Source organism: Mustelus asterias, chromosome 26, assembly GCF_964213995.1.
Source record: "Mustelus asterias chromosome 26, sMusAst1.hap1.1, whole genome shotgun sequence".
In the NCBI taxonomy this organism is placed as follows: domain Eukaryota; kingdom Metazoa; phylum Chordata; class Chondrichthyes; order Carcharhiniformes; family Triakidae; genus Mustelus; species Mustelus asterias.
In genome coordinates this window covers 32,568,336-32,590,665 of record NC_135826.1, presented here as the reverse complement: position 1 = coordinate 32,590,665, position 22,330 = coordinate 32,568,336, and the positions used below count along the sequence as shown (strand labels likewise).

The following is a 22,330-nucleotide window of genomic DNA, read 5'->3' as shown; positions in this document are numbered from 1 at the left end:
AAGTGTGAAACTGGTGTCTTGATGTTTTATCAATGGTTAATGAATGGTATTGCTATAAGGTGCTGATGAGGCACAATTGCTACAAAGTTTCCCAGGTATTGTACAGTAGTGACCGATAAAAAGGGATTTCATAGGGTAGATACATAGAAACTATTTCATCTGGTAGGGAATCCGGAACAAATTGGCATAATCTTAAAGCTTAAGATATATCAATTTAGGGATGAAATCAGGACGTACTTTTCCACGCAAAGTTTATTGTAAATCTGGAACTTTTTCGGCTCTCAAAGGCTATAATGTCAAGACTGAAATATTGTCATTGCATATGAGATAGAGGTAATTGGGAGTCGAGGTATATTCCAGCCACCATCTAATTGAATGCACTGTAGGGATTCTATGAAACAAAAATAGGGGTTGAATGGCCTACTCCTATTCCTGTGGAAAGATACGGAACTAAATACTTTTGGAAACAATGAAGTAACTTGTGACAAAACTATTTCAAAATGAATGTTCTCTTCTGCAATTCGAGATCGATTCGTGTTTTAAAAGAACTTCAAAAGCAGCACCCCCCCTAAAAAAGCTGCAAAACGAAATCGCTCTGTAATAAATGGTGGAGAAGTTTGTTCCCAATTTATCTTACTTAATTTTCGGTGGGGTGGCGAATTCATATCGACAAACTTCAGGTGTGTTTCCTGTGTAGTATTAGAGCAGTTCTTGTGGCGAGGCGACACAGGTTAGACTACAATATTTGGCCTATTTTAAAATACATAATACCCTGATATTACTAAATCCATTCATTTTTTAAAAAAAGATCAAATTGATTTTGTTTTTGGGAAACGTTTGCTATCTCAAAAAAAGTTATTTTAATCGGAAAACGTCTATATTTACACGTATAAAACAACGCATTTGTTCTTGACTCGTTAGGGAGTCAGAACTATTTATTTGAGGGGTCTTCTTGTTTGTTTTGCGATGATAAAAAATCCTATTGCCCACTGCTTCAGTCACACCGCGCCGTCCAACACCACGTGTTCCTCGCTTTAAGATTATTTGCAGCATTTAATGTGGAAAGCCAGAATTTAACTAAAGATTACGATGTGCACGGACGTGGCTGGATAACGATGGGAAAAAGGGAATGAGGGGGGTGGGGAAACGATGCTCATGATTTCTTTAACAGCCGAGGATGTGTTCGGGAGGGAGAGAGAAAAAATTGCTCAGACCGTATGGTAATGAAGAGATTTCCTTATGCAAATAAGCCATTGCGGAAATAAACAGGACGCCTTCGCTCGCTCGCTCGCTCTCTCTCTCTCCCTTTTTACTTCTGTAATATTTTTATACGACGCCATCAAGTCATCACTAAAGCGGCTAAGGCAGCCCTCCCCCATCTCTCTCCTGGGCAATCAGGATCCGCCGGTCGCCTTCACTTTTCCATCGGATGTGTTAGAAGAAGCGCCAGAGAGAGAGAAAATAACACACGCACACAACACACATCCGCACACAACAGAACACAAGAGCCAGGACCGAGGGCAAATGTGTATTTTTTTCCCCTTCTGGACGGAGTAGGAAAATTGCAAAAGGAATACAAATGAGGCGTTAGACAAGCTTCTAAGTCGAGTGCAAGTTGATTACGTACTTTCACATGGCAATGGTACGTATATTTCGCTGCACTGCTCTCGATCGGCTTGTGTGTTGGTTCCGGTGTCTGCCTGTCTGTCTGTGCCGTTCTCTTGTTGCTTGTGTGATCGGGTTTGTGCCAAGATTTTGTGGTGTTTAAAGGGGAGGGGGGAAGAGAGAGAGAGAGAGAGAGACAGAAAGCAAAAGCGCTGAGCTTGGCAGATTTCCCATCTGTGAGCCGTTTTGCTTGCCAGCTGAAATGAATTTGTGCGTGATCCTGTATACGTGTGCATTGCCGACGCACATTCCGAGTCCAAGTTCAAGCGTGGAGCAGAAGTGTGTGATGGTAGCGGTAATGGCCGAGCCGCTCCGGGGGAGCCGCCGGCTTGAACTTGACTCGTGAACCGCGACGCTGCCACTAAAGCTGGGACACATTTCTAATCCACCTCCCCTTTAAAGGGACATCACGCCCTTTTTTTCGGCCTGTTTAACGCGTACACCGTCTCCTTTGGCCAAAGAGCACGCTCTTCTCCCGAGTGACATTAAATAGCTGTTTGTTTGTTTTTATATGTGTATAAAATAAAACACAATTTCAAAAGTTCTGGGCACTTTCAGGAAGCGCTGACAAGACCCGTAGATTGCGGCCCGTAGATTGTCGACTTTCGCTGTTTTGAAATAGATTACCGAGCCCACATCCACAATAACGCAGCGCTGTTCTCAGTTTTATGTTTAATGTGCTTTATTTATCTGGGCCCGGCCAATAAATTGATCCTTTAAATACGCTGCGACCATTCAAAAATGTTGACTGCAAATATCGAATAAGTAGCTAGCCGTTCAGGAATGCTCAGTTCGCTTTCTTTAACATTATTAGACTCCCAGAGATAGGGAGAGGTTCTGTGGCATAATGTTGTACGCTGCAATGTGGGTGTAAAAATGCAAGATTGTTTGATCTGTAAAGTTTACTTTAATGGGACCCTGTGTAAAAGTGTTTTTAAAATAGCTTTCACTGTTGTTAAATTTATCCATCCGTGGGACTTGGCATATATTCTTGAGATGGTGAATATTGTGGTTAAAGCGCAACAACAACAACACAAAATGCTCCCCTGACCTAAAGCGAACTGCAGATTGCACCCGGCATCACCATGGCATCCAGGTTTATAGAAAACGCATTTTATATTTGAAAAGACCGGATTCCATTTGACTATTACCGCAGATATAAAATGCTGTGTGTCCTTTGCCTTTACGTGCTTGTTGGCCCACGGTACATACAGTCAAGAATAGCATGCTCTCTCGTCTACCGAGGCAGGAATGCGTCCGATTAACTCGGACACAGCGTGAGTCGGGGCTGTTGGTGCACAGAATGGTTTGTGCTGTTCACCTTGGTTGGTGAAAAGAAAAGCACTGTCCGGCTGAGTAAAATGAGCAATTTAATAACGTGTTTTTTTTTAAAAAGGCAACCCTTCCCCACTGGCATGCATTAGCACACAAATCATGGCAACACTTAAAAATCACTGTACAATTATACATGCCAAAAAGCGTAGTGTTTATTCTGTTACTGGGGCGCAATCGTTTTATCGGCCTGCTTTTTATGGAGTATTTCCTTACGTTGCATCAAAAATTCTATGCATTGCCATTACTTTTTACCATTGACTTTGAGTCCTGCGGGGTTTGCGCTCTCCAACCTGAAACTTTCAATTGACTTATTAATCTGTTTAAGTATTTGGAACTTTATCATAAAGTTGAAGGGAGACGGAAAAATGCTGCTAGATTTAGAAACGTAGCAAATAGGTGCAGGAGTAGGCCATTCGGTCCTTCGAGCCTGCACCACCATTCAATATGATCATGGCTGATCATGCACTTTCAGTAAAACCACTCCCGCTTTCTCTCCATACCCCTTGATCCCCTTCGCCGCAAGGGCCACCTCCAGCTCCCTCTTGGAATATATCTAACGAACTGACCCCTATAGCTTTCTGTGGTAGAGAAACATAGAAAATTCCACAAAATTATTTTTTTTGGGGGGGGGGGGCGTGGAGAAGAAGCTTGCAACATTCCTGTTCCATATCTTTCAGCAGAATTGGAAGGATAGTGACAAGATTGCTGCAAAATGTATCAGAGAGATTATTATTAGTGGCGCCCCTGTGTGTGAATCTTTGCTCCACATATTTTGTCCAAGGGATGTTAAAAAAAACGCACACACATACACATTTGCGGATGAAAAAGGGGCAGCAGCCAGCAACATTGCAGTGATCCAGTCTAGGTACCGTTGTGTGTGTGTCAGAACGCAGAGGCTGCGCCTGCCTTTACAGCGCGGCTCTTAAAGCGGCGCTAACTTTTTTTTTTGTTTTTGCCCTGTGTGTGTGTGTGTGTGTGCATTTGGCGAACAATCGTGAGCAGCGAAGAGTTAAAGGAGGGGGAGGTAGTTAAGGAGAGAGAGAAAAAAGTAGTTGGGTTTATTTACATTGCCGGAGGTCTCGCAGTGGCCTCGGTCCATTGGCTGACAGCGGCCGAGTGGTGCTGAAATTTGGGTCTAAGGGCAGAAATTCCCTGAAGTCAGATGTTTTGGGGGCTTGGTCGGGACGGTCGCGTCATTCCAGGATCGCTCTCCTTTTTTCTCTTTCCCTCTCTCTCTCTCTCTCCCTCCCTCCCTCCCTCCTCACCGGTTGACAGATGAAGTCCGCTTTCCAGGGCTGCGTTCCTTCGGATATTCCTTGATAAAAGTCCCCCTCCATAGAAATATATCATTATTAATTTTGGCTGGGGGTGGGATTTAGACGCCGAGGCGAGATGTCAGGATGATCCAGTAACTTTTTTTTGCATGTGTGTGAGTGTGTGGATGATCTGCGACTTTGATTCCAGGTCGTCATGATGTATTCTCCGCTCTGCCTGACTCAGGTAAGGCAAATGTCTGAGGCGATTTAATCGTCAATTCGGTCCTTGGGTGGGGTGAGGTGAGGGGGGTGGGCGGCTTCCCCACTTTGTCACATTCTCCGCCTGGTATTCTCTTTCCCGGGGACGCGGTTACTGTTAAAAATGGCGGGATAATTTCTGCAGCATGCTTTCCCCTGCCCCCGCCTCGGAGCTTGTTTTATTTTATTATTATTGTGGCCAGTCCACTAATTATCCCTCTCAATCTCTTCTCCCTCCTCAATCTCTTCCCCAGACAGCGCCTTGCGAAGGCAACCCACATTTAGTTACAGTATGTGTGTGAGAGAAAAAAAAACAATGTTTTTTTAATATCCAACTCAGGTTTGACGCGAGCCAAGTTTTGCTCACTTCAATGACACAACACTTCCAATTCTCTCCTCAGAAGTTTCACAAAATTGTTTCTCTTGCTGATCAGAAGATCTTCTGCAGCCCCGAGTCTGTCCCCCCCCCCCCCTTCCCATCCCCATCCTTATTCTTGCACTGTTATTGTTGCAAGGTATATATTCATTTATTCCTCCAAATATTTTCTTCCAACACCCCCCCCCCCCTCCCCCCTCCCGTTTCCCCAGATTGTAATGCAAACATTTGGAAGTGTAAGAAAGCCTGGGAGATTGTAGGGCCGGTTGCTCGATTTGGCCCAAGATGTTGAGCAGGTGTCGAGGTTCTCGAGTGAGGAGCGCATTTTGTGGTGCACGTTTGGGAAACCCTGCAGGTTTCAAATTTTTGGACGGCTCCGGGCAAACTCTGTTTTCACTAACATCAATTTGTTTCTCAGTGCAGGTTGTTTAATCATGCCTTTATTTTCTCGGTAAAGTCATAATATTGATTCTTGAAGTCCCCCCTCCCGCCCCCCCCCCCAATATATATTCTAAATGTAATTCAATAAGGGAACTCTCCCTCCATGTGTTTATTCATAAAGTGGTGCTATTTACGCAGTTGTATGTTTATTTATATATCAGTAGAATGGAAAGGTTGCATTTTGAAGTTGTTTTATTCAACAGAGGCAAGACATTGTGGTGATTTGATCCATAATTGGGTACTGTAACTTCATTAGCTCAATCCAGTGTAAATCATGAAGAGTTGTTGTTTAATAAATCCAGTGAGGTAGTTAGTAAATTTCACCTGAAAAAAAAACGTTGCATTTCAGCTTCTTCTTTCCTTACTATTTAGCCATGCAAAGTTATACTTCAGAGTAATTTCTTACAAGGAAATAGAAGGTTTGATTGCTAAAATAAAGAACTCCAGTGATGGCTGGGACAGAAGGTGCAAATAAAGTGATCTCTGAAGATGCCATAAATTTGTAATTTGTTTGCCCATATTTTACTTTCTAAGGATCAAGAATGTGAAATCTATTTTGAAGAGGGAGAGCAGCTTGCAGTAATCTGAAAGCAGTTCAAGTGTAGCTAATCAGTCCAGACAGTCTGTATCGGATAACAAAGCTGCATTATTGTCCTATTAATTATTTAAATAGTTTCATGGTCTAGAAACATTATAAACATTCTTTAATAATAACAGACAAAGGGAACTTCCCATATAGAACAAGAAGACATTTCATATGTGTTTTAAGAAAAACGAAAGTGAAAGGGTTTGGTATAATGTATACATTGTAATTGGGAACCTGAATGCTCATTTAGCAGTATACTTCATGTACTTATTGAATCTTACCATCTTCCTTCCATTGTCATTTTTTCATTCTTTCATTAAGTATATTGTCCATTATGAGTAACGTCTTATTCCTCTCAATTTTTTCTTTATTTTTAATTTCTTCCTTGGCTTCTATGTTCTTGTACTGTTGCCTTTCACATATTCCTTCCTCTTCTCTGCCATACTCTATATCCTTTTTCTGCTCCTGCCAGTTTCTAACCTTTAATGTAAACCTCGGAGGGCCGAAGGGCCTGTTTCCTGTGCTGTACTGTAAAGTATGTTGGAAGACCAAGTGAATATATATTGCTGCTAATAGCTACATTCAATCTGTTAACTTTGAAGAAACCCAAAGCCAGTCGACCACTGAGCCTTGAGAAATTGACTGAATTGAAATAGGAAACAATGTGCATATGTATATCATATCAAAACATATTGATCTGAGAAACTATCTTTACAGTCAGATCTACAGTATTGGTTACAGTCATAGTGCAAAGGCATTTAAAAACTGTGAATTTTGAGGCCTGTGGCTTGTGGGTGTCTGTATGCTCTCATTTAGAATGGCTAACACTGGGTGTTAGGTACAAAATTAGTATTCACAAATGCCCTGGGTTTCTAAACATTTCTTTGCCATTGCTTTATTTTTTTTGGAGGGGGAAACAGTTTCAATAACATGAATTTCATGTGGATTGACATTTTATTCCAGTAGTATCTTGTCAGGTCTTGTGCACATTTGTTTAAATTCAAGTGGGTGTTACCTTGGATATTATCCCAACAGTCCTTAAACATAAAGAAACAGAAATAATGGGAATGTTGTCTGGCTGCAGTTTCTGACATCTTGCTACAACAGCAATGCCAGTAACATGGAAAGTGAATGGCCAGGTGACATCTTGCAGTACAATAGTTCGAGAACATGTTATGCATACGTTGGTTGGTTCAGAGAGCAAGCAATTAGTTTGTTTGTTTTGTAATTAAGAATTGGTAATTGAATGATGCAGCAGCCTCACCAACTGTGCTTTCAACTTGGTTAGCTAAATTTGGATAGACTGATTCAATAGTTTTATTCACTGATTGTGGGCACTTGATGTAGAATATAAATTGGGTTGCCATGGGTACCAATTTATACAAACCATTGACAGGAATAGGATGAGGCGCATTGCACATACATGTGTTGCGGGAGTGTGTGTGGATGTGTGTGTTGGGGAGGGAGATTGTTGACAGAGACGCATTAGAATGAACAGATTTAAGTTTCCTGTGTTCTGAGAAACTTATAGGGTGGATTCCTGGAGTGTGAAAAATTTCAATCTACTGTTGTAACAACTAAAAGACAATCAAGCAGACCAGCAACTGTCAAGTCGTGACAGTCAGTCAAACAGCAAGGCAAATATAGTCATCTCTGAAGCAACTTCCTTTACTCACTTGCGGCAGGTTGATTTCTCAAAATCAGTTTGTCCATTTGCCGAGGTTTGGAATAAAATAAACTTATCCAGAGTTCCCACTTTCCATCAGTCGCCCAGGGCATCAGAAATTTAAACTCACTGATTTAATTGACAGTCGGACTAACAATTTGTAGGCTCCAAGTTCAAGCATTGACCTTGCCCTTAGTGAGGTGACACTCACTTTTCACCATTCTTTGTCTGCAGTCTCAAAGCTGTTATTAGTGGATTTCAGCCCACAGTATAAATCTGCTGATATTTTTGATAAGGTCCAAAACCACTTAAAGTGCCCAAGTGATGGTGCTAAGAATGCAAAACAACAACATTTCATTTATGTGGTGCCCTTAAAACTTTACAGAAATAGTTTTCGCAGAGGAAGAGTTTGATATGGTGCAGTCATCACTTCTTAGGTTGGACTTCAGACATTATCAGACCAGAGGAGAAAGAGTGGGCGGCACGGTGGCACAGCAGTTAGCACTGCTGCCTCACAGCGCCAGGGACCCAGGTTCAATTCTGGCCTTGGCTGACTGTGTGGAGTTTGCACTTTCTCCCCTTGTCTGTGTGGGTTTCGTCTGGGTGCTCCGTTTTTCTCCCACAGTCCTAAAGATGTGCTGATTAGGTGCATTGGCCATGCTAAATTCTCCCTCCGTGTACCCGAACAGGCGCCAGAGTGTGGCGACTAGGGGATTTTCACAGTAACTTCATTGCAGTGTTAATGTAAGCCTACATGTGACCCTAATAAATAAACTTTAAACTTTTTCTTTGCAACTAGAAGTACTATATGTTAAACTACTAGTGCTTGATGCTGCCAATGGAAATCAAAGTGAAAAAGTTCCATTCTCTGCATAAAAACTCACAAAATTTAAAAAGACAAAAATATGACAGTTCGTTAATTAGCTTTAATGACATTTGTAATTCATAACATGTTACACAAACAAGTATCATGAATTAAAATTACTTTGTCACATACTGAAAAGTTTTTTTTTCAGGGGTGTATTAACCATAAGATAAACAGTATCACCACGGAATTTTTTTGTCTCCCTGGGGCAGCTGGTTCCATTTAAGGCATGACGGAGGCAAATATTAAACTCACAGCATCCCATTTTGCACCTGAAAAGTGGGCAGCTAGGAGTTCAAAACAGACCTCGACTCTGATGTAACGGGGGAAGTGAACAAAATTGAAGATCTGTGATCGAAGGGAAGGCAGGAGAGATGAAAGGTCAAGGGGATTATGATGCAAGACAAAAAGGTCTTACAGGGATAAGACAGGGGGTGGGCCTGGGTACGATCCTCTTTCGGAGAGTCAGTGCAGACTCAGTGGGTCAATGGCCTTCTTCTGCACGGTAGGGATTCTGTGGGAATGGCAGTGGGTCAAATAATGAAACAAAAATGTGTCTACTGGAGGTGTAAATGGGTAAAGCAGGATCATTGCCAAGAACTACCACACAAAAATCCTTTGTAAAATGAGGCAGTGATTATGATCTGAAATGGTTGAACCCAGTATTGAGTGTGGAAGGCCATACATTGGGCTTCACTAGGACAATGTCGCAGGCCAAGTTTAGAGTGGGAATGTAGCAGAGGTTTCAAATGAGAGGCAACTGGAAGATCAGGCTGAATGGAGGTGTCACCACAAAGTGGTCATCTAATCTGTGTTTGATTTGCCTACTATCCTCAATATGGTGGCTGGCCTCAGTTGCAGTATTTTGTTGAATTCTGAGCACCATACTTTGGGAATTATGTCAAGGCCTGAGAGAAAGTGCAGAAAAGATTTGCTGAAATGGTACTAAAGTTGAGGCTTGTTCTCCTTAGACTGAGCTGTTGTAGTGGGGGGTGGGGGGGGGGGGGCTAGTTAAGCGAAGATTTGATGGAGACCTTCAAAATCATGAGTGGATTTAATAGTTTAAATATCGACAATCTGCTATGAGTGGCAGACGGTTCAGAGGACACAGCTTTAAGATAATTGGCAAAAGGACCAATGGTAACCTGAGGACACATTTTGCACAGTAAATTGTTATGATCGGGAGTGCACTGCCTGAAAGGGTGATAGAAACAGTTTTAATAGTCATTTTCCAAAGGGATTGAGATAAATAATTGCAGGGGACAAAATAAAATTCCAGGGTTATGGGAAAAGAGGAGAGAGGGACTCACTTGATAGCACTACCAAACTCCAGGTTTCTTTTACACCTGCAAAATGCCCAATTGCTTTGAAATTAGGGCCTGTTTTTTATAACTTGTTGTCGCCCCCCAAGTTACACATCTACACATAAATGGAATCAAGGAATGATGCCACACAGAAGGTGGACTTTCAATCCATTGCAGATTAGCTTAAATTACATTTGCAATTAATAACATATTGGACATTAATAGTTTTGAACAAGTATCATGAATTCAAATTACTTTGATTGCAGCCTACTGGAAAGCTTTTTTTAAGTGGGTTGTATTAAACATAAGATAAGATTCCCTCCTGTCAATGATCATCACTTTTGTTCACTTCACCCTGTTACATCAGCGCCGAGGTACTCCTCTCAGTTTCAAGCTCCTGGCTGCACTTTCCAGGTGCAAAATGGGATGCTGTGAGTTTAGTATTGGCCTCCATCGTGTCTTAAATGAAACCAGCTGTCCCAGGGAGACAAAATTTTTTCCTGGTGGTCCTGTTTATCTAATGGTTAATGCAACCCACTTAAAAAAAACTTTTCAGTAGATGACAAGCAAAGTAAATTTAAATCTAGGTACATGTTTAAAACAATATGCAACATGTTATTAATTCCAAATGCCATTAAAACTAACCAACAATGGATTGAGAGGCCACCTTCTGTGCTATATCATTCTATGATTCCATTTTGTAACCTAATGTGTGAGTACGTAACTTGGGGGCAACAACTTTAAACTGATTGGGGCCTAAATTCAAAACAATTGCCCATTTTGCAGTGTAAAAGAAGCACAACAAATAGACTGAAAACACCTGAAGGCCCACATCCAATTTTGAATTTGTGCCAAGGCCACTACCAACTTTGGCAGGGCCTTTCTTTTTAGACGGATCCTCTTGCAAAATTTGTTTAGACAGAGCTTACTCTGCGCAAGCTCCAACTATTTTCTCAGACTCCGGAGTAATCGAACCAACAGTTCCGAAAAGGACTCCTGGAGGCTATACTGATTGCACTCAGGTTAGGGCCCTAAGGACTTTAAGCCCCAACAAGGCTCCAGTTAGTCGAGGGTTTAGAAAAACTTTTCCCCTTACAGCAGAGAAGTGTAATAGGAATGGATATATAATCTGGTCAGGAAAGGTGTTGGAAGTTTTCAGTTGGTCCAGACTTGGGTTATCAAACAAACCATGAGACATGATAGTTCGTTTGCATTTTGAGACTTTTGAAATATATTGTATGAGGAGGGGGGTTGGAAAGCACCACAGTTATTTAATAGAGACGGTAACATGGTGATAATGTCACTGGACTAGTAATCCAAAAATGCAGGCTAATGCAAAGGAGACAGGGTTCACATACCACCATGGCAACTGGTGGAATTTAAATTCAGTTAATAAAAAATCTGGAATATAAAGCCAGTCTCAGTAATGGTGACCTTAACAACAATTATTAGTTGTTGTAAAAACTCATCTGGTTCACTAATATTCTTGAGAGAAGGAAATCTGCTATCCTTATCTCGTCTGGCCTACCCACAGCAGTGTGGTTGACTCTTAATTGCCATCTGCAATGGCCTAGCAAGCTACTCAGCTCAATGGCAACAAGTGATAGGCAACAAATATTCTGAAGTCTTGCCGAATTATCCTTAGCGATCACTATGTTTTTACATGGAATTTCTCCTGATGATATTAAGTAGATGGGGTGGGACCTGTGATTTGATAGATTTTACCTGATCTCGGGAAGGAACAGGCTCGATGAGCTAAGTAGTAATTTCTTACTTTCAGTTTGCATTTTATATTGCAATTTGGTCATAAAACGTACTTAGTCATAGCTGTATTTTAAATCAAACCAAAAACAAAAAAATATAATTGGAATGGGTAATAAATTTCAAGCTAATATTTTATTCCTATGTTACACATTTGGGAACATGACAGAATATTGCTCAGGCAGACTGAGGATTTGTTATATATTGGAAGCATAAACCAGCCTGTTTAGGTTTCTTAGTTCTCCAGTCCAAGGGGCAAACTAAAGTAATTTACCAGCAATATATTTTGTGTTGGAGAACTGGTTTGCATGCTCGCTTTTTACTTTGCAAGTTATTTGGATTTATTCTAGACTGATGGGTCCTCTGTTGGTTATAAAGATCCTATTTGAAATTAATTTAGACAGTTCAATCCAAAGCACAGACTGTCCCTAAGTCAGCAGTTATTGGCATGCACGATCAGGGAGATTGCAGGATGCTGTTGTTGGAAATGGCTAATGTCACACCAGTGCTATTAGGGCTGTTTCACTGAAGTTAGAGAAAAAGCACATTGTTGGGACATAAGTGGAGGGAACTTAACTTTGTTCTTTGTTGGGCTGTACCTGACTGAAAGTACTTAATGTTGACACTGGGGTGTCTGAAATGTGAAAGGTGTCCAATTTCCCCGGCAGTATTACTCCTCACTTCGATAAAGAGAAATTCAAAGCAAATTCAGGGAGTGGAAAAAATTTCACTGGATGAAGGGATTTGTCATGCTGTTTTGAAATGATGACACTGATAGGACTTAAGAATTGCCTCAGTGCATTCCAAATGGCTCCCCGCCATCTGCATGGACAGAGGTTGTTTAGAGCAGTGGTCATTTCTCCAGTACCCTTGCTGCTATGATCTTTCTACATTTTCCTCCATTAGGAAAAAGGAATTTCGTCTAAACCCGTCACTGAATCTTTCTGCCCTCGATAGGCAGGAAAACACACAGTATAGATATAGCAGAAGCACTGAATGTTTGTTTTATTAACAAATTTAAGCCTTTTTTTGGTACTTTGGAGTTTTGGTTGCATGCTCCATTTTGCAAAGTTGCAGCGTTTCTGCTTAATAACACACAAGGGCCTTGAACTTAATATTCTGCTCACCAGCCGATTGTTGGAAACTCTAAATATCCACTGGAGAAATCAATATTGGAATCAATCAAAATCTCCTTGGAATCAGCATATTAAATGATATGTAATGTTTTGACTTAAATATATAATGGCAAATCCTATTTGTACTAAACAGGCTGGTATTATATTCCAGAATGTTAGCACATTTCTTGTAATGCAGAACTCTCATGCAAAAATATTTTTTATTGCTGGTGTTGCTTCTACTGTACGGGGTTGGACTATAGTTTTGGTGGTAGACAGGTAGCAGGGGGTTTGTGAGTAGTGTAGCTAGTGTTGCATGCAAAGTTAACCGAGCTATGGGCCTGATAATATTCTGGCACTGGTAATGAATTGTGCTCCAGTACTTGCTGCACCCCTAACGAAGCTGTTCTGGTGCAGTAGCAACACTGGCATCTACCCGGCAATGTGGAAAATTGCCCAGATATGTCCTGTACACGAAAAGCAGGACAAGTCCAATCAGCCAATTACCGCCCCACCTAGTCTACTCTCGATCATCGGTGAAGTGACAGAAGGGATATTCAACAGTGCTATCATATGGCACTTACTCAGCAATAGCCTGCTCACTGACACTCAGTTTGGGTTCCGCCAGGATCACTCAGCTCTTGACCTCTTTATAGCCTTGGTGCAAAAATAGTCAAAAGAGCTGTATTCCAGAGGTGAGGTGAGAGTGACTACCATTGATATCAAGGCAACATGTGACTGAGCGTGGCATCAAGGAGCCGTAGAGAAACTGGAGTCAGTGGGAAACTCCCTGCTGTTTGGAATCATACTTGGCACAAAGGAAGATGGTTGTGGTTGCTGGATGTTAATCATCTCAGCCCCAGGATATCACTGCAGGAGTTCCTCATGGTAGTATCCTAGGCCAAGCCATCTTCAGCTGCTTCATCAATGACCTTCTTTCCATCATAAGGCCAGGAAGGTGGATGTTCACTGAAGATTGCACTATGTTCTGCTTCATTCATGACTCCTCAGTTGCTGAAGCCGTCCATGTCCAAATGCAGCAAGACCTCGATCATATCCAGGCTTGGACTGACAAGTGGCAAGTAACATTCGTGCCACACAAGTGCCAGGCAATTCCGTTCACCAACAAGAAACAATCTAACCATCGTCCCTTTACTTCCAATTGTATTACAATTGTTAAATCCCCTACTATCAACATCCTGGGGACTAAAAACTGAACTGGACTAGCCATATAAATACTGTGGCAACAAGAGGAGGTTGGAGGCTAGGAATCCTGCGGTGAGTAGTCTCCTGATTCTCCAAAGCCTGTGCACCATCTACAAGGCACAAGTCAGAAGTGTAATGAAATACTTGCCACTTGCCGAGATGAATGCAGCTCCAACAACACTCCAAGAAGCACCATCCAGGACAAATCAGCCTATTTGCTGCATCCCATCTACCAACATTCACTCCCTTCACCACCGACGTACAGTAGCATCTGTGTATACCATCCACATGATGCACTGCAGGAACTCACCAAGGCTCCCTCGACAGCATCTTCGAAACCTACGACCACCATCATCTAGAAGGACAAGGAAAGCAGACATATGGGAACATCATACATGGAAGTTCCCCTCCAGGTCACACACCATCCTATCTTGGAAATATATTGCTGTTCCTTCACTGTTACTGGGTCACAATCCTGGATCTCCCTCCCAAACAGTATTGTGGGTGTACCTATACCACATGGACTTGCAGTGGTTCAAAAGGGCAGCTCACCACGACATTCCCAAGATCAATTAGGGCTGGGCTATAAATGTTGCCCTAGCCAGTGATGCCCACATCCCATGAATGAATAAAAAAAATAAGGTAGTATAGCTGAGGTGGCTACTGTTGCTTTCCTTATGGTTCTTACATCTTCTCCTAAGTGTGCAATCATGGCTAAAGAACCAACCATTTTACAATGCTGGAGGCAGGAGGGGGGATGTATACCTGTCCGATACAAGTATCCCAATTGGATCAATGTTTACTCTGTCTGGATGTGTGTACCCCACCTGGATATTCACATTTATTGACCTTATTCTAGTCTCGACTGTCTGGGGTTGTCTGCAGTGAGGCTCAAATTCTTCACCTTCTGATTAATGTAGTATAGAATATGGATCACAAGAATAACGAACCAGTAGTTATATTCTGTACAATAGCCACAACCAGTAAAAACACAAAACAGTCAGAAGGATAAGCTATGAGTCTTCAAGGTTGGATGAGCCATCAGATAATTGGGCAGGATATGCACAAAATTATTACACAGATCGGTATATTCCTGAAGATGATGAATCATTAAGGATGTTGGGCAGGAAGCACAACTGTGGGGCTGTTACTCTGTAGCTTAATCTGCCATCCTAGCAATGAAACGTGGCATTAGATATGCAGATCTTAAGTACAGTAAGTGTGGATAAAATTTGATACTTGTATGAATCCTTCTTAGTAATATCACATTTTGACATCTTCATCAAAAATATTGCCATATACTTGTGGTTCTGTTGCCATTTTTGGTCATTTGCAAACCAGATATTCATGGTCTTATACCTTTAAAGATTGGGTAGTACAGTACTACTTTTGTGAGCACATGTGGACGAAGTCAGTCAATGCCAGGTGGAAAACAGGCTGATAGTCATTAATCTGTTTTTGCACTGTGCCCGAGTTCCTATTCCATGGAGGAAAAAGACACAAAGTAAAACAAGCTGTGAGAAGGAGAACATATGATACAAAATATGATCTAGTCTGATGGATGTAAATGTATAAACTTATAGTAAACTTGCAACAAGCAGTTATAACTGTGCCATTGTTTTTATACAGGCATATTTTACATTATCTTGTTTGTCGATTTTTAAGGACTGTGGTTTCTGCAGTAACGCAAAAATTAGTAGTGTTGTAAAGGATAGAAAGAGCACAAAGTTCCATTTTTACTCTGTTCCTTTTTGGCTTTTAACGCAAGCCATTTATAAATACAACAAAGCAAAGAAAACTAAATATTTAATTTGTCATGGTCTAATGTGAGCCATGTTAAAAGTTGTATAATCTGACTCCATTAGGCATTGTTTTTCCTTTAATATTTCTGTTCTAAAGCTTTGAATAGAATTCGTCTTGAATGGCTGAGTGTACAAACCAATGAATCATAAAATCATAGAATTCCTATAGTGCAGAAAGAGGCCATTCAGCCCATCGAGCCTTCATCAACATCAATCCCGCCCAGGGCCTATCCCCTTAGCCCCACGTATTTACTTTGCTAATCTCTCTGACACTAAGGGGCAATTGAGCATGGCCAATCAACCTAACCCGCACATCTTTGTGACTGTGTGAGGAAACCGGAGCATCCGGAGGAAATCCACGCAGACACTGGGAGAATGTGCAAACTCCACAAAGACAGTCACCCAAGGGTGGAATTGAATGTGGCTCCCTGACTCTGTGAGCCAGCAGTGCTAACCACTGTGCCATCCATGAGAAGGAGATTATTCCAAATGCACTAACCATTGAGTAAATGCACCTTTTTCTAAAACCTATTGACAATTTATTTTTGGCAAATTCAGAGTGATACTCTCTTGTCATACTGGCCTTATTTTTGGGCATGTAATAAGTTGATCATATCTCTACTCTGTATCCTCTTATAGCTTCCCAGGTTGGCCACTGTATCTCTCAAAAATATTTTTTTTTCTTTTTTAATACCACTCTTATTCAGCCTCTTGTTATTCCTGGATCCCCATGATTTTTAGTTTGTTGGAAGTCCTTCCTGTGAACATTTGTCAAATGGTTTCTGAAAATATAAGTAAGCTACAGTATTAACAGCTTGAATTTGCTTAAACCTTTTAATGAATGAAACATTATAAAACTTTTCACAGAAAATGGACGCTGAGCCAAGATTGAGAGAATGGGGGGGGGGATGATTCAAAATCTTATTGAAGAAATGGATTTTGAGAAGGTTTTTAAAGGCAGATAAAGATGGAGAGGATTCGAGGAAGGATCTCCACAGTATAGGACTAAGGCAGTTGGGTGACTCTGACATGAATGATGAGGTGAAAGGATGGGGGAAGGATCCGTGGAACAGGACAGAACTCGAGAGTCACAGGAACATAGCTTTTGAGAGGAGTTACAGGACTGGAAGAGCTTGCAGAGTTAAAGTGGAATAGATTCATGGAGTGACATAGGTAAGAATTTTAAGATTTTGGAGAATGGTGAAATTTGGAAGAAAGGCTGGAGAGCCAGTATATCTTGATGCAGGACAAGATATGGGTGGCAAAGTTTTGGAGAAGCCGAGCTTCTGGAGGGTGAAAGTGGGACACTAGTAAGGAGGACTTGGGAGTACTAAGGAGGGATTTTGAGGGTAAAGTGGGATTTGGATCAGTTAATTCTGGAAGTGACAAAGGATTCAGTCAGTGATAGAATGGGTAATGTTCCGGAGGTGGTGATGGATAGGTTTATAGGATCAGGGATGGATATCATGGGTGTACACCACGAAGCTTCCCATAGGGATGTTGTTGCTAAGGGATAAAATCTAGGGTCGGAATTCTCCAACCTCGCCTGCAGCGGGGATTCTCTAGTCCCACTGCAATAAATGGAATTTGGCTGAGTGCCAAATTCTCCATTCTCACTGGCTGTGAGAGCGGGACATGCGAGGTCGGAGAATCTGGCCCTAGATTAATTGGAGGGGATTCAATCTTTACTTATAATGTCCTCAAATAGGTTGAGGAGGTTCGTCATGCAGGATTTACATTTTCCAAATCCATATTGGCTGCTTGTTCATAAGTTATTAGTTCTTAGCCTCTTGTGCAACCCAATCATTAGAATAGTTTTCAGTATTTTATTATTGATGTTGGACCAATGTGTTGCTCGTTGGTAGGTTTAGATTTATTCTCTTTTTATGAATATAGATGCTGCACTTGCTAACTTTAATTCCTCCAGAATGTCAGCAGCAATCAATCATTCACTTCTGACTAGCCAGTGCCCACAATCCTCTTCCCTAACCTTGACTCTTGGATATATGTTCCTTAACTCAGTGAATTAGTTAATTTTCAGTTCCTTTCACCTACCAAGTTTTTCCTCCACACTAATTTCAAATCTTGTAGCATTTTCATTGTACTATACTCCAATTAAGTTAGCAAGTCAGCATTATCCTCCTTAATGAATATTTCCAGAAAATAATTAATTGATGCTACTGTTTTTCATCTATTTTAAATTTCTCTGCCACTTCTTTCCTTTTAGGTGTTAATTTTCTTGTTAATAACTTTCATGTTGTCATGCTACCAGAACAAATGTGTTATTGTTACATTTAGGATCCTTTTGAGATAAGTTCATCTCCTATGCTTTCCTCTGAAAATTAACATCAGTATATTTTCATGTGTTCAGACAACATTAGCTACCACATCTTCAATATCTAGACACTTGGCAGTTAACCATTTAGCGGTCAATCCATTACATGAAAGTAAGAGATCAGGACTTTTCTTTTAGTTTGGAAGGAGAAGTTCTCTTTGAGAACGCCACAAAATTATCTGCAGAAAAATAACTAGCAACACAAGGAGGAAACTCCCAGATTCAGCCACTATGTTGGCTTTACACATTTTTGCTATGATTAACGATAGGGGAGGAAACGTACACTGGAAATGTCCCACCCGACAGACCATCCTGTTCCAGATAGCATAGTTTCCATACCCTAAAACAAAGGTTAATGTTTGGATGTTCTGTTTGGGGGAAAGAATGAAATTAATCTCAAAGCCCAAACTGTGGGAAACATCTGATGGTAACATCAGTGAATGAAATGTCCATTCAGAAGAACCAATCTGTAATTTCTGACCTCCTTTGATGAGTAGTACCTATGGTGTACACCTAATGTTTCAGATTCCGGCTGGCATTTAAATTAAATAACTGGAGTGACTGCCTATGGTTAATTTATGGTAGGAGCATCAGAATGATTGTATTTCATTAAATATTTGATCATCAATATCTAGCATTTAATTATTTGCTGTAAATGTAAGCCTTAAAGGGTTAACTAATTTTGCCAGTACTTGCTTTTGATGGAGGTCAATTGCACTCTTTTTTTCACTGTTAATACAGATAAGTAAAAGTTGTAGTTCAGACTTTTTTCTTTTGTCCTCTATTTCTATGAATATAATTTTAATTAAATCTCTTGCCTAGAGTTTTCCCCTTTCTTGGCAGGCTCCACTGTATAAACTAAAGAAATCCCTGATCTGTGCTGAATTAGCTAATTTTTGGCATTGTAGTGCATTGACTGCAATACGTTTTGCTTTAAATGTGCCTTGTGTGGAGAGAAGAAGGTATTTTGCACTTGGTTTTTGCCTAATGACATCTGCTGGAAAGTATCTGTATGTGAACATTATGTAAGCATGGGGTTAAACCCAGCTATGATATCTCTTCTACCACCCTCCCATCCCCACTCCCCAGCAGACAGGCTGGCAGTAATTATTCTGTAGGCTTATAGGTGAAGAAAGGTTTCGAGGATGAAATGCAACATGGCATGAGTTTATCCTTTTCTGTCTCTCCTATCTTTAGCAGAGCAGGTGGATGGGAGGGTTGAGGTGGGGAAGGGGCGTTGGCGATAGTGGTCAAGACTAGTTGAATAAGGTTTGCAGAATCAATAGTATATCTCTTTCAGAATTGTTAAATTCAAAGGGCGAGACTTCTGCTGTTTGCTATTTATAGCAAAATAATTAACATATCCATTATACTTTGTTTTGCTGTTAATAATGAACATGAAAGCCTTCCGCGCAGTACATACTTTTTTCTCCTCTGACAAAAACAAGCTTGATCAAATGAGTCTGTCACCATAATTTCAGAGTTTTAAATCTGAGATTCATTCTTGTTTCTTTTCTAAAGGCTCTCCAATCCATTAATATCTTCCTAAATGTAGCTTTGCCATTAAGGTATGCTGGAATAAAATAATCTTTATCCATTTCATGTAAGAATTTACATTTGTATAGTGCCCAGACCTTGAGATGTCCCGATGTGTTTTATAACCACTGCATCATTTTAAAATTGCTTTATGGACAAACACACAGCCAATTTGCAGGCAGTAATGTCCCACAAACAGCAGCGACCAGTCATAGTAAAACACTGCAGATGCTGGAAATCTGAAACAAGCACAAAAGAAATATTGCAAATACTTAGCTGGTGGAGAGAGAAAAACAGAGGGCAGAATTTCTCTGGCCCTTTCCGCCGGTGGGATTTTCCAGTCCTGTTGATGGCAGGCCTCTCCTGGCGGTAGGTTCCCCAGTGGCAGAAGTCTGTAAACATCAGTGGGACTAGAAGATCTGGCCACCAGCCATTGGTGAGTTGCCACCACTGCTGGGAAACACACCACCTGGGGCCCTGACCGGAAAATCCGGCCCGAGGTCAATGGATCTTCTCATTGTCCGCCCCTTGCCCGCTCCTATTCCCATGGCAGGCAGGGCGATAGGATTCCAGCGAACATCTCAGAGCACAGCCCTTCCCTGAACTGGAAAATATTTGATATGTAACTCTTAAACTGTCATCTTCAAACAGACCTTCCCATTTGTTTTCTTCCCACCATTCTACCCCTTTGTCTCTGTACTTGCACAAAACATGTTGCATCTTTCCAGTTCTGACAAAAGGTAATTGACTTGAAATGTTAACCTCGTTTCTCTCTCCACACATATTGCTGAGTATTTTCAGCATTTTCTATTTTTTGTTGGTGTTGGTTGAGAAAGGAATATTGGCTTTGACACAAGGAGAACTGTTTGCTGTTCTTCAAACAATGCTCTTTATTATTGCGTTGACTGCCAGAACGAAGCTTTGAACAACCAGTAATTTTTGTATGGGGAAATTGCAAGTCATTTCTCTTCAGTAAAATGCAACTACAGCAGATATCTTGGTGAATTATTATAGGATGGAAGCTAGCTCAAATCTGAACTGGCTGACCCTGAAGTGAAACAAGACTAATAGAGGCATAATTTAAAACCGCTCAATATTATTTGTTGCATGCAATCAAATTCCAGAAAGATACCTGTGATGTTGGACTCCAAGAACCCATTTGTAACCTGGTTGGGTGTCTTCAATAATACTTTGATACCTGACCTGAACTGAGTTATTGAACGCTGTAACCTTATTCTCCAATGCCTGGAATAACATGAGGCTTTGTGAAGTTGATTCATTGATGTTTGTAAAACTAGCAAACTTGATTGAAAATGGATCAAATAATCTTGAGTCACAACTCCAGGAACCTAATGTTCTGAGGTTGGATTGTTCTGCTGGGACACAGACTGAGTTGGTATTTCCTTGACAGTGTGGTCCCACGGAATGAAATACTACCCGCCCATGAGGCATAATATTGCTGCTGGCCAGCAAATAAAGACCCTCAGGAGCTGAATTCTGAACAGAATCAGAGGATTAATGTGTTAATTAACAAGCAGGCTCCCAAACCTCCGTTGGTTAAAACAGTGTATATAACTACATTAACTCATGCAAGATGGTGTTCTTTTTTTAAGTGTAATTTTTATTATAAAAGAAATCATAGAAATCATAGAAACCCTACAGTGCAAAAGGAGGCCATTCGGCCCATTGAGTCTGCACCGACCACAATCCCATCCAGGCCCTACCCCCACATATTTTACCTGCTAATCCCTCTAACCTACGCATCCCAGGACTCTAAGGGGCAATTTTTTTTTAACCTGGCCAATCAACCTAACCCGCAAATCTTTGGACTGTGGGAGGAAACCGGAGCACCCGGAGGAAACCCACGCAGACACGAGGAGAATGTGCAAACTCCACATAGACAGTGACCCGAGCCGGGAATCGAACCCGGGACCCTGGAGCTGTGAAGCAGCAGTGCTAACCACTGTGCTACCGTGCCGCCGAAGTATGCTGAATATAGTTAATTTGTTACCATGAGCAATAAGGGCATGGAGCATATTACATGTTGCTACTATTTAGCATTGCATACATCTGATTGGGAGTTATGGTCTCCACCATTTTCTTGTGGCAGGTATACTTCACAGCCAGGCCATAATTAAAACTAAATGCAATGTACTGTTGAGTAAAATGTTGAAGAAAAAGAGGTTAGTTTGCAAAGTGGCTCTGATTTGGCAATTTTGTGATGGAACGTAAGATAAATGATCAGGATTCTGGTTCTGTAGAAAGGGGTATTAGATATTTTTGCATGGGGTGGGGTGCAAATTATCCATTGGCCTGATTTGAATGTGCAGTGGCTTTAATAGCTTTAAGAAGAACCATAAATGCTGTTGCTCCTGAGCAGCGAAAAATTAATTCCAACCTGATTTTCCTTCAGTTTAATTGATTCAAGGATGTATTATCCCAGTCATCATTCTCTAATTGCTTGCCTAATGTTGCAAGCCATGCATTTTGATGAAGTGGGTGAGTTGGTTTTAACGTACTTCTTCTGAGGAATTGTTAAGAAATTTTGCATTGCTGCTGAAAAAAAAATCAGAACCTGAATTTGCCGGAACATTCTTTGTGCATTCGTCATGACTTCTTGTGTTTGATGCCTATTGTTTTCAGTATCCAGGTATGGTTAAAAGTAATTCAGCAGCACTTCAAATCTTTTCTGCATTTTAATTATATTTCCTTTTAATAGTGTTTACTCAGTCATTAGCTTCATTAGCAAAAGAAAAGCTTCATGAAATTCAATAATGAGCAGTGGTTTATGAAAACTACTCCACTGAGTGAGATCAAACCTCA

At 41.0% G+C, this 22,330-nt stretch overlaps 1 protein-coding gene across 4 annotated transcripts in view; it reads left to right on the top strand.

Moving 5' to 3' along the window:
• Positions 1-1,209: 1,209 nt before the first annotated feature.
• nfic (nuclear factor I/C) overlaps positions 1,210-22,330 on the top strand; it is a 459,067-nt gene continuing 437,946 nt past the window's right edge. Inside the window, exon 1 of one of the 4 annotated variants that reach the window (XM_078198406.1) lies at positions 1,210-1,642. In XM_078198406.1, coding sequence (XP_078054532.1) covers positions 1,634-1,642 — 9 coding nt within the window. In that variant the 5' untranslated portion in view covers positions 1,210-1,633. Of the gene's footprint in view, positions 1,643-3,848; positions 4,501-22,330 lie in introns of those variants that run through there. The other 3 variants (XM_078198408.1, XM_078198405.1, XM_078198407.1) reach the window with 3 other exon arrangements.